Source organism: Nuphar pumila, chromosome 16 (assembly GCF_984573655.1).
Source record: "Nuphar pumila chromosome 16, dmNupPumi1.hap1.1, whole genome shotgun sequence".
Taxonomy (NCBI): domain Eukaryota; kingdom Viridiplantae; phylum Streptophyta; class Magnoliopsida; order Nymphaeales; family Nymphaeaceae; genus Nuphar; species Nuphar pumila.
The window spans coordinates 56,385,433-56,398,196 of record NC_143264.1 but is presented as its reverse complement, the minus strand read 5'-3'; the positions used below and the strand labels follow the sequence as shown (position 1 = coordinate 56,398,196).

At 41.1% G+C, this 12,764-nt stretch overlaps 1 protein-coding gene across 1 annotated transcript; it reads left to right on the top strand.

Moving 5' to 3' along the window:
- The first annotated feature begins 1,984 nt into the window (after window positions 1–1,984).
- On the top strand, window positions 1,985–6,170 carry LOC149813253 (E3 ubiquitin-protein ligase RMA1-like). Its single transcript, XM_089991886.1, has 2 exons — window positions 1,985–2,111; window positions 5,171–6,170. Exon 2 carries the CDS (start codon window positions 5,186–5,188, stop codon window positions 5,921–5,923), a length of 738 nt encoding a protein of 245 aa, XP_089848012.1. The 5' UTR covers window positions 1,985–2,111; window positions 5,171–5,185; the 3' UTR covers window positions 5,924–6,170.
- The last annotated feature ends 6,594 nt before the right edge of the window (window positions 6,171–12,764 follow it).

The window sequence follows — 12,764 nt, the reverse complement described above, 5'->3', positions numbered from 1 at the left end:
AATAAAAAGAAAGGTCTTAAAAGACATTTAATGAATAAATAAATTCTACAAATACACAAGATTAGTAGCCAACTTAAGTTCATGATATATCATGTTCTCCCAATTTGTCACAACAAAATCGCAATAAAATCAAAATATAGAAGAAAAAGTTTTTGGTGCTAAAAAGTTTGGGCCAGTGCCCACAAGGGCTCTGGGAAACTTGTGAACATCCCCAAGTTGACGGAGCATCACTAACTTGAAACCCACACAGGACATCCCATGCCGCAAGGTTCAAGCTGGTTGTACTCTCCGGTGAGCAGGTGGAGAACCTCAAGGGTTTTACCAACTGGAGGCCAGCCAATATGTGGTCAGTGTGATGAGGGGACGTTCTTTCTTGGCCTAGCCAAAAAAGAGGTACGAGCAAGCACTATATCAAGTGAACCAAGTGGTTAATTAGCTCATCTTGTCCTGAGCAGACCAGGCCCACGTGCTAAGCCCAGCGGACTCATATTTTGAAGCTGTTCAACCAACGTAGTAGTTGGGCGATACACTTGGGATCAATTGTGCTAGATGGATTAAGCTTTCTTTTAGAGCGTGTTTGGCTCAGAAGACAAACACCGCACATCGGTGTGTGATCGTGCTTCCCTCATAAAATACCTGGGCGGGGACAAAGAAGCCCCCGTCGGGACTGCTTGTCCCGTGTATCAAACGTGCGATAGCACTCAGGCAGGGACCGGTCTTGTCCCCGCCGAGGTGGGCCTCACGAGTCAAACACGCCCTTAGTGCCCGTTTGTTTCAGGCAAGGGATGGGAACACCCTTTCTCATGAAAGGGCACTAGTTCTCATCCTTGACCTTGAGGCTCACACTATATCTGTTATGGCACATAATGCCTGTCCACGCTTGATTTATATATACCTAATATTCAAAATAAAAAAGCTAACCTTTGAATATGTGATAGCATGTTATGGATATTCTTTTCGTGTATTAAAGCTGGCTTCAACAAGATACTTTGAACTATTTTTAAGCCATCTTTATCTTCATAAATTATGAGCCATCAAATTTTCATTTTAGAAATGAAATGTTATGGTATGTATTCAAGATGAGAACCTCCTTAAATAGTAAGTACACTATGTTAAACACATCTGCATGATTAAATCTAAAATTTGATAGTTAGTTCCAAACAGAAAATAATGTACACAGTCATGAAAAATAGTAGCTCCAAAATGGTTATATCTTTTAAATGTCCTAAACACTTTAACAAAACAAACTGATAATTTGTGTGTAGTCTAAGATTGCATGATTAAATCTAACATTTGATGCTTAGTTCCAAACAGAAAATAGTGTACACACAAAAATGGGCAAAGCAATTAAGAGAGATTGAATTATATTTTGATCATTTTTTTTAGGGAGAGAGAGAGAGGTTTGAATTCTATTTTGAGCATTGTTTTTTGGATAATGAAATTGGGGTTAGGTAGGCTCCTACCAGCTTACAAGTAAATACATGATGTATTTATCACAAATATCTTAAACCCAAGAAGACCAATCCGGTGGTTTATCCTTCTAAACGTGATCATTTTGATCAAAACTTTATTAATCGTGCCATCCGATTAAAATGAAAATCACCATTATGCCTGAACTGGGTTCCTTTGTATGGCCTCGGATCCAACAAACTTTGATACATAGACCAATCCATTTGTAGGTTGCCTCGTCCGGGTCATGATGAGTCCTGTCGGTCCTTCCGAACTGCAAGGCCTGGTCCGGTTCGGGGCCAGGGTCCATAACTCTAACAGCTTGCACTTGCCAAAACTTCTTCTCAAAAAAAAAAAAAAAAAAGGAAAAGGAAAAACGCAGGACACGACATGCGTTGATTCCGTACCACACGCATAACGAAGTTGGCAGCGAAGTTTCTTTTCTTCTTCGGGGGTTGGTTGTTGAAATGTATTATGATTTTTATCTGCAGCAGCCCCCACCCCCATAAATAGGGAAACAGCGACTCCCTAAAATCCCGTGAACGGTGAAAACCCCACCTCTCTCTCTCTCTCTCTCTCTCTCTCTGGAGGAACGACCGATCACCCCTTCCGTCTTTCACATAAGATTTCTCCATCCTCTGTCATTCAATCGTCTTGAATCAGTACGTCTCTCTCTCTCTCTCTCGTTATGTTTTTCTTTGAGGATTGGTGTTTCTTCATTGTTTGGTGGATAAAACTCAAAAGTACGTAGAAGAAAATTCCGCGCTGATTATGTTGTTCTTGTATTTCTGTATATATTTCTCTTTGATGATGACTGCAGTTTCGTGTTTGTTTTTAGTAGATGAAGGAAAACGAAACCCATGAACATAATTCCCTCTTCATCATGTTCTTTTGTTCCTGGTATTTCTATATATGGTATTTTGAATCTCTCTCTCTCTCTCTCTCCTATTTTGGTGAAATTTCTTGTTTGGTGAACAACTAAAACCATGAAGAAGAACCCCTTTGTTGATTCCGTTCTTTTGCGTTTTCTGTTTTCTCTCTCAAAGAGGTTGGATGTCTTCTTTTCTCTTTTTTGCTTGTGTGCTTTCGTGTTCCTCTGCACTTTTGGTTTGTATCTTGAGAGCTGGTAGGATGTAAACTTTTCATCTTCATGATTTCCTTTTTTCTTTTCGTTTTTTGAGTTTTCACGAGAACTGGCCACTCTTATTTAGGAAAAATTAGTCATTTATTACTTTATTTAGTCCACTAGGTCTATGCCCAATTTTTTTCATATTTCTTTTAAGTTTTAATATATCTTTTTAACATTTGCTTTCGCAGTTTTTCTTTTCTTTGTTTCTTGGTGGAAAATATGCATCATCTATTTTTTTTTATTGCACATTTATTTTCTGGGAAATCGAAATCTGGAACTATTGTAGAATAAATCTAGTTCTTGAAATTTCTACTTGTTTTATATCTTATGGTGAAGGATTCGTACCTCTTCCCTTTTTTCAATCCACCCATCACGTTGGTTTTCACAAATTATTTAACAATTATGTTCGTTTTAAAATTTGGTGCGTTTTGTTTCCCTTTAGACCGCTCATTTTTAGTAGTGGGTGACTGCAATTCCTATAGGTTGCGGTGACCTGACGTAGTCCAATAATGAAATAAACTTTGTCAATTGTGGCAAGAGTATATGCACAGAAGAATCCCTTCTCTTTTTTTTAATATATCTTTTGGGATAGACCATGCTCCCCAACACACTATCCCCCTTTTCAGTTTTATCCCTTGAAGACAGATTTTTTTTTTTTTTTTGATATTTACAAGGAGAAACTGCCCACTAGCTCTGCCTGTCGTACTGATCACTGTCCTGGCAATTTAAAACTCTGTGGGCTTACGCTTGCCCCAAGGGAGTCGCCACACAGTCGCTTGCGCTAGCGGTGATACTCATGGGATTTGAACCTAGACCGCCTGCCTAGCGGTGTAGTCCCCATCCCACTACGCCAAACCCCTTTGGGGCCCTTAAGACAAAAAATATACGGTGTTTTTATGCCTTTTTTCAACCTGTGAACATTGTAAAAGCCAGATACCGTACTTGAATTCTCATGTTTTGCTTGGTGCATGAAGCCTTCACATGTATGGGCTACGCCTTTTCTCCTTGGTGGTATCGTGTACTATTCTTAAATTGAATTATCATTATTTTTTCTTTTTCCTTTTTGCCACTTTGAGGGCTCAGCCTGGCCTGAAATCTTGCATCCCAAACAAGCCTGCAAACACAAGCAACTTGTTCCTAGTTCCTTTTGAAACCAGGTGGTGGTCTTAATGAACCCATCTTTAGAGTTCAGATCCACATTGGGGAATCAATAAGATACGAGTCTTGATGAACTTTGCTTAAACTTTAGGGGACCACCATTGATCCAAGACTTGAGTGGGGCTCAATGTTCCAGTGGAACTCTGGTTGATATAACCAACCACCCGGTCAGGTCAAGTTTCAATGAATGTCATCTATAGACTAGGGAGGTCTAAAGCCAGGATGAGACCAATTGCCCCGAAGTGTGTGTTGATTTCAAGGTGTTCTTTGCCTTGAGGGGGACTTCATTTGGACATTAAAATTCTGTAAGTTTCTTCATGTTAAACAAAGTCTTTTTGTGTTAGCCAACTCGGTGGGGCGTTTTTTCCTGCTGACAATGCTGAACCTTGGCAGACTTCCAGAATCCATGGGTATTTGTGCCAAACTTGTGATAATGCTGCAGAGGACGAGTTAGATCAAAGGAGCGGCTAAGTGCCATAGCCAATAACTCTGGGGCCCATAGCTACAGAGTGCAGGCTCCACATGAAATGCTGTCATGTGATTGGCTGTGCCGAATAGTCATGGGTCTTAGCCGCTCTCTGGATCCCTGCTCCTTCCATTAAGGGTGGCCAAGTAACCATTGGCCATTGCTAGCCGTTTCATTTTTAAAGATAGATGGTGCTCAGCAAAAGTTGTGCTTATGTCTTACTCCCCAGCACACCTACTGTCTTGATTTTGTATTTTTCTGTGGTCTTATGAGGTGAGGTGAGGTTTCTCAGAGGCATGATTGTTCCCACCTGCATCATTCCTTCTCAATGACAAGTTGAAGCATGGTGCTACCACGCCGGTTGCTTTCCAGTAGCAATTTGTATTTTTGTGGATTTGTGCTTAGTAGTGATAGCAGCAGATCAAAGAGTCAGGTTTGTGATTGCTGCTGTTCTACAAACTAGGCGCCGCATTTGTTGTCTGGTTGTAGAAAAACAAAAGGTATGAGAGTTTTGTAGATTAACTTTACAGGTGACCCAACTGCAGCTGTCACTAGTCCTCTAAACACATATCTGGAACAAGATAACAATTTCTGTTTATATTTTGGTGGATATACTTTTATCACGAGGGGATGGGAGCCTTATCTTGATTGTATCATTTTGGGGTGGCGCTCCCTTATCTGACCCTTCCTTTCAATTATGACTAAATTTAGGATCCAATTTTCTACTTGTGAAAACTTGTTCCAAAAAAATAGCTCAGAACTTGGTCATTTTTTATGCTTGTATATAGGTAGGAATTTGTGAACTTGCACATGAAATGATGCCTGAGTCCATGCCTGTAGTGCTGTGAACAGCCAAGTTGCCCAAGTTCAGCACATTGGCCAACTGAACAGAAATTCACTGCCTGTTTGGTCTCCCCTGTTCACAGATATTGATCTTGTTTTCCTGTTGAATCACATTTGCAACACAGGAAGCAGCCATTGATATGGAAGCAGGCTCAGCCTTGGATCATTGTGCCGTTGGAGCAGGAGAAGAAGAAGCTCAGACTGTTGGAAAGAGACTCTCAAGCAACTGTGGCTCCTCATCATTGGGTCCGGATGCTGGGTTCGACTGCAATATATGCCTGGAGTTTGCGCAAGAGCCTGTAGTGACCTTCTGCGGCCACCTCTACTGCTGGCCCTGCATATACAAATGGCTCCACCTTCAGTCCTCTGCCCAACCATGCCCTGTCTGCAAATCCACCATTTCCACAACCACTTTGATCCCTCTCTATGGCAGGGGCATAACGGCCATCTCTGGTGTCGACAACCAGGGCATTCCACGCAGGCCTCCTGCTCAGTGGACCTATGCCATGCGACAGAATGCAACGGAAGACCAGCAAAACAACCACCACCATCATCACCACCACCACCATCAGGACCACGACGTGTATGCTCACACGTCTTATCTTTCAGGCATGAACATCATGACACGTGTTGCTCATCCGTCAGTTGGTGGGATAGCTGTTGCAGTGTTCCCCTGGCTAATGGGGAACCCAGATGTGCGGTTTTATTACCCTAATAGCAGAGGTGGTTATAACTACAGCAACAATCAGTTTTATTCCATGGGGGGTGGTCCTAGCCGCCCCAGGTTGAGGGAGATGGAGCAAGAGGTGAGGAGAGGCCTGGATAAGTTACTGGTCTTCCTCTCTTGTTTTGCTCTCTTGTGTCTTCTCTTCTTCTGAGATGCAATTTAGGACCTCTTACATGTACAGGCTATGGTAGCAGTTCGTCAATTATGGCTGGAAAAAATTGTGTAGTGTATGTTAGGTGTTGAAATACTTGTAAAGATGTGAGATGCGTGCATATCTGTACTACCATATCCAATGATGAATTGACATTTGACAGTGGTTGGGATGGTTCAAGCGCTCTGTTCTTATGATGTCAGTGAAGATGGTTCATCTTCATTGTTTTCAATATACATGCCATTATTCCTGTATCTTGAAAGCTCCATGAGAACTCCACTGAAAACCAGATGAATTTAGATCATCACGGTTTTTACTTTTGAGCTGAATGAGTTGAAATGTTGGTTAAGTAATATGATGGTATATGTAACATCTTTTATATTCTCATGGGATTTTCTTGCTGAGAAAATTCTGAGAACGGGATTTGTGAACATGTATTTTGATTTTCTTGCATATTGCTCGAGTGCAATAACTATTTTTGAGGTCGAGGGATTTTACATGGTGTAGGACACAATCGCATCTATATATATATATATATATATATATATATATATATATATATATATATATATATATATATATAGAGAGAGAGAGAGAGAGAGAGAGAGAGAGAGAGAGAGAGAGCAATTGCATATTGCTCGAGTGCAATAACTATTTTTGAGGTCGAGGGATTTTACATGGTGTAGGACACAATCGCATATATATATATATATATATATATATATATATATATATAGAGAGAGAGAGAGAGAGAGAGAGAGAGAGAGAGAGAGAGAGAGCAATTGTAAGGAGAAGTCCATATCATTGAAGATTTTGTGAATTATTAACCTACTGACTGGACTCCCACTGCCCACCTCTCAAAGTTCAGGCCAATCTTCTCTCCCTATTGTGGGGCACCACTTATAATTGAACATTGTGACTCGATGCTACAATCCTAAGGCTTTTTCTAACAAGAGATCCAGACAAAGAACCAGCTATTTCCTACACATTAAACAACAGTGGACATCCACGAGTTTTCAATAAAACATGGTCCATGGGGAAACATATATACCCATTCAATGCCTTTCAAAGAAATATATACCCATTAAATTTCGCCCACTACATAGGTCATATAAAATTTGTTTTTATATTTTATATTATTCGAAATCCAGAAGAAATTTCTGCCATGTCATAAATTAGGGAGAATCTGACATATCCACACATTCCAATATGTTATGTATAGAAAAAATTATTGGTTACTCTCGAGTGTACCGTACTCCCTAGTTGAGATCACTCATTCTTTTACATTTTCTTGTTTTTTCATAGATCACACCCTATAAATACGATTTATATTGTTTGTTTAGTCAAAAACATATTTTAGATTGTCCAATTGTATTCCATAAGTTGACTTTCTAAGGGCTACAAAATTCAACAATCTACAATATCAAAATTTCAATATTAGAAAAACAATTTTTTTTACATCGAAACCACCTAATTCAAAATACATTTCCTAATATTGAACCATGCTGAGCGCATTCTTGGGCCCAAATTGATCAAATAAAATTGGCACCTATGGTATTTCACAAGTGAGTACTATAATATAGAATGTAACCAATATTTTGCTAGGAATCAAAAGAGCTAATACCGCTGACTGTGCCAATGAGGCCACCTTTGACAAAAAACGAACGATGACGATGATTGCACAATCCGATATATATCTTTCCCCTTCAAGGATGATACCCACATTGCTATTAGGTGGTAGCTGCCTACCTTTTTATTAGACTGCCACTACCTTACGGAGCTTTTGAAGTTTTTTTTTTCATGTTTTCTCATAAATCTAACCGTATAGGTGTTATACAAGCTTGATTTTATAAGAATCAACCGTCCGATTCCTACGTGCAGGTAGAAGGTTTAAAATTTGACGGTTTAAGACTTTCATAAAATATTCAAGATTTAAAAAATCTTATTTTTTATCGAAAAACATGATCCAAATACCGTTTTCTAGGAAATCGACTATGCCGAACAACCCGAAAACACCCGTATGCTCATGGTAGGCTGACGTTTGGGCAGAAAAGTGATTGTTAGCTGCAACTTTTTCCCCACATCGTAGCAGATTCAATGATGGGAACTGTGTTCGGCTCCAACACATTGTGCCTGCCCCTTCAAAAGAAGGGAGCCCTATGTAAGGTGTATGACCTCAATTACACAACCGCGCCAAGGTGCCTAACTCAGAAAAGAATCCCAATGCACAAACCAACTCAAGAAAAGGACCAATCACCTCCAAAAGCGATCAAATGATCAGAAAACACCTAAAGAAAAGTGTATGCTTCGATCGATCGTCCGAATCAGTATTGGCAATGATTAAAACCATATATATATATATATATATATATAGTGATGCACATACATGACAGGCTAAATAGAACATGTTAAATTGTTTTTTTTTTTAATTCAGGAGAGTTCTAATTCCAACACATTGGCGGGTTTCGTAAGGTTTGAAAAATCAACAGTACAAATTTTTTTGCCCTCATTGGGGTGGCCAATGAGCCTGATACTTGACCAGTTTTTGGGTACCCGTCCTGACTCGGATTGTGCTAAGGCGTTAAAATGAGGATCCCACCCAAAAACAGTCGGCCTGACCCTGACCCAATATCTTTAGGGATGGCAGTGGGGCGGGGCGGGGCGGGGGACAAGGTTTCCACCCCCGCCCCGCCTCCGCGGCGGGGATGGATTTTATCCTCCACCCCCGCCTTCATCCCCGTTTCATGTCCTCCACCCCCGCCCCGTCCCCGTCCCCGTCCCCGCCCCGTCCCGCCCCGCCCCCGCCCCGTCCCCGTCCCGACCCCGCCCCCGTCCCCGACCCCGCGGGATGAGCGTGCTCGTCACCGGCGCCGCTGGCTTTGTCGGCACCCACGTCTCGCTCGCCCTCCGGAAGCGCGGTGACGGTGTCGTCGCCCTCGACAACTTCAACGACTACTACGACCCCTCGCTCAAGAAGGCCCGCCGTCGAATCCTCGGCGACCACGGCGTCTTCGTCATCGCCGGCGACATCAACGACGCCCGGCTCCTGGCCAAGCTCTTCGACCTCGTCGCCTTCACCCACGTGATGCACCTCGCCGCCCAGGCCGGAGTCCGGTACGCTATCGAGAACCCGGCGTCCTACGTGCACAGTAACGTCGCCCGGCTCCAGGGTTAGGAAATTAGGGAAGGGAGTTAGGGTTAGTAAACAGTTCATCTGAGTTGGGGGCGGGGATGGGGCGGGGCCGGGACGGGGATGGGCCGGGGGCGGGGCGGGGATGGGCCGGGGCGGGGCCGGGGCGGGGATGGGGCGGGGCGGGGCGGGGCGGGGGAACGTGCCAGTCCATCCCCGCCTCCACCCCCGGACGGGGATGGATTTTAACCTTCATCCCCGCCTCCATCCCCGTTTCATACCCTTCATCCCCGGTCCAAACGGGGCGAGGCGGGGCGGGGCCCCGCTTTCCCCCGGTCCACTGCCATCCCTAAATATCTTATCAGGTCGGGCAGGGGCTTGGGTCCCTGCCCTAGTCAGGCCCTTACTATAAGTGAAAATAAAGTAATAATACTTTTTGTTTTAAAAAGGTATGTCCTTCCCTCCCTCCCTCCCTTTTTAGCTAAAACTTAAAGAAAAAAGGAAAAGTACAACCTCCTCCCTTTCTCTTTCATTTTCATTGGATCATGCCTCTCTCTCTCTCTCTCTCTCTCTCTCTCTCTTTGAATGATAAGTCAGGGAAGTGGGTTCGAAGGAGATCGATGGTGATAACCAACAACTCATGGGTGCACACTGTCATGCCCTTTTCCCTCTCTCTCATGCTGGCGAGAAAAGGACTCAACACCCCCTTTCCTAAAAGCCTCTTTCTCTATGTGTCTCTTTTGGTCAGCCTGACCCAACCTTATCGCGCAGGTCACAGGAAAGCGCTAGAAAGCCCAATCCGATTAGTGTTAGGTCGGGTCTGACACAATTATTATCGGGTCAGGATTTTGGTAGTTCTCATCCATCGGGCTTTTACGGTCTCATTTTCAGGCCATCCTGACCTAATGCCACCCCTCCCTCCCTATTGTGATTGTTGCAAAAATTTTCTTTTCTTTTTAAGAAAGAAAAACTCTCGCAAGGTCCACTTGACCTTTGGAAATTTTTTTTTTAAAATAACTCACCTTCATTTTTGAAATTTGCAAAAAAATGGAGAGTCAGGACTCGCTCGTCGGTACGAGGTTCAACCATTTCTGGCGCCTTTACTAGGGGTAATTGAACCAATGATCGATTTTATGCCTTTGCTTTGATCAAATTTACCTAAGAAATTACTCTAAGTCCTAAATGCACATAGAATCATGCTTGTGTTATGATTTTAACTTTGAAAATACGATGCATGCTTTGAGAATAATTTTGTTTTGAAAGTACTTAAAAAATATTTTCAAATTGAGTTCTAAGTGAATTTCGAAATTGACATAGAAAATATTTAGAGCATCCTTATGAAAATGCTTTGAAATCAACTTAGAAATTTTAAGAAATCACTTTAAAAATGAATTCGAGAATTACTCTAAAATTATTCTGAAAATGTTTGGAAAATGAAGGGAAAGTAGCTTGAAAATTATTGAAGATAATTGGAAATGAATTTGAAAAATGACTTCAAAATTAATTTGAATTTACTTTGAAAATTGAATTGAAATGATTTCAAAAATTAATTCAAAATTATTTTGAAAATATCTTGAAAATGAAAGTGTTTTGGAAATTTTGCTTTTTTGAGAAATACTTGGGAAATGCTGTGAAATTGAGATTGAAAAGGAAAATTATTTTGAAGTCAAAAAATGGAATTCAAATGAAAATTGAAATAGAAATATAAATTGAAATGGAGATTGAGATTGAAGTTGAAACTAAAATTGTAATACCCGTGAATTTTATCAAATAAATAAACTTGAAATTTATGTCCTTAAGTTGGTACCAGGATATTTTTATTGTTGTATGTGTTTAATACGTATTTGGATCTCAAATATCTTGTTTGGATCTTCAATGTCAAAACCATAATATGCTATTCGAATCGTAGATATCAGATCACAAACCTATTATGTGGATACCTAGTAGTAATTTTCAATCTCTTGTTTCGGATCTCCGATATTGGATCCTCAATATCAGGGTCATATTGGATACTGGATCCGGGAAGAACTGAGTGGATCCACGAAGTTTAAATTAGACATTAATGAGAAAATTTCTATGTCGGACCTATAACACCTTATGGGGATTCGTAATAGTATATGGGACGTTTGAATCCACAATATTGCATTTGGATCCTGGACATCGGAGATCTAAATATGGCGAAGATTCAATTAAATTTTTTATGTTTGGACCCACAATAGTGGTCTAGATCTAGGTATGGTAATTCGGATCCATAGTGTGAAGAATATTTCAGATAATTGGATCCGTATTTCTTAAGAGGGTTTTATGATTTCAATGGATTTTGGACCCATAATAAGTGGTTGAGATCCATGATAATGTATTTGGGTCCAAAGAAATCTAGTTAGAGCCTATATCCTTAATTTTTTGTTAATTTATATGTAATTTTTTGAGTTTGGGACTCGAATTCGCATTTCGGAACCAGGATCCATAAGGGATCCATAAGGGATTCATATATAAATGTACGTATAATATATATATATATATATATATATATATATATATATATATATATATATATATATATATTAGGGAAGAAACAATAATAATAAGAAATATAATAGCAAATATATTAAATATACCTTATGGATCCAACCTGCGGATCCAAATTCTAGGCGAATCCATGGATTCACGCTGCTAGTGAACCTCGGATCCAACTCACAGTTGGATCCCTGCGTTACAGATAAGTTAAAAAAAAATCTACATGATAAAAATGAGTGTTAGGGTTCGTTTCTGAATCCTAACACAACGTAGAGGTGAGGAGGCTGAGGAAGGGGTATGCGCAGCCGCCAGAGTGGAAGGGGGGAATACCCATCTCCTCCTTCCTTTTCGGGGAGCCACCCCCCCCCCCCCTACATAGCGCCTTCCCCACTTCCTTTTGTCCTCACTCTCCTCTCCTCTCCCTCTCGTCTCCCTCTCCAATCCTTTGCGTCAACAGACATCATCACCGGAACCGACGACCATCGCCTGACGAAAGCCACCTTCACTCTCCTTTCCCTCTGCCTCGCATCTCATCTCTCTCTCTCTCATTTTTTGCGCGCAACTGCAAGACCACCGGCGTTGGCGACTTCCCAACCGCAACAGCCTCTTCTTCCTCCTCGCCGAAACAGGTAGGGTTTACTATCCTTTTTCTCTATGTGAGTTGTCGTGGGTTGAGCATGAGGTGTAGGGTTTCTGTTAACCCTAAACCGAAAACCCCAAATCTACGATTTGGGGGTTTCAGATGTGTAGGGTTACTAAGTTTTCATAGAATGCTAGTCAAGCATGAACTACAGTCTTGCCCAACCTTTGTATTTGGGGAACCACAAAATGCCTTTCTGCTTGGGTGCATTTGTGTGTAATGATACACGTATGCACAATCTATATATGAGACGAATTAGGTAATCCCTTGCTACTTCTGTGCTTTATATGCAACATCACATGCCTGCACAACATTTGCATCAGATAAATCATGAAATATGCACAAATGATGAATGAAGATTTGGGCTTAATCTGATAAATGACAATACAGATTCCCATATTTATTTTACTAAACAAACCTGTTATGTTATAAGTTGGTCTCCTAACATTGTGTTATTCCTCATTTAATTAAGTAGTAGTCCCTGGTTCTCATTAATTATTTTTGTTTGAAATTCATGTTTCTGTATTATTCGGTTATGAGTAGGTCATCTGCTT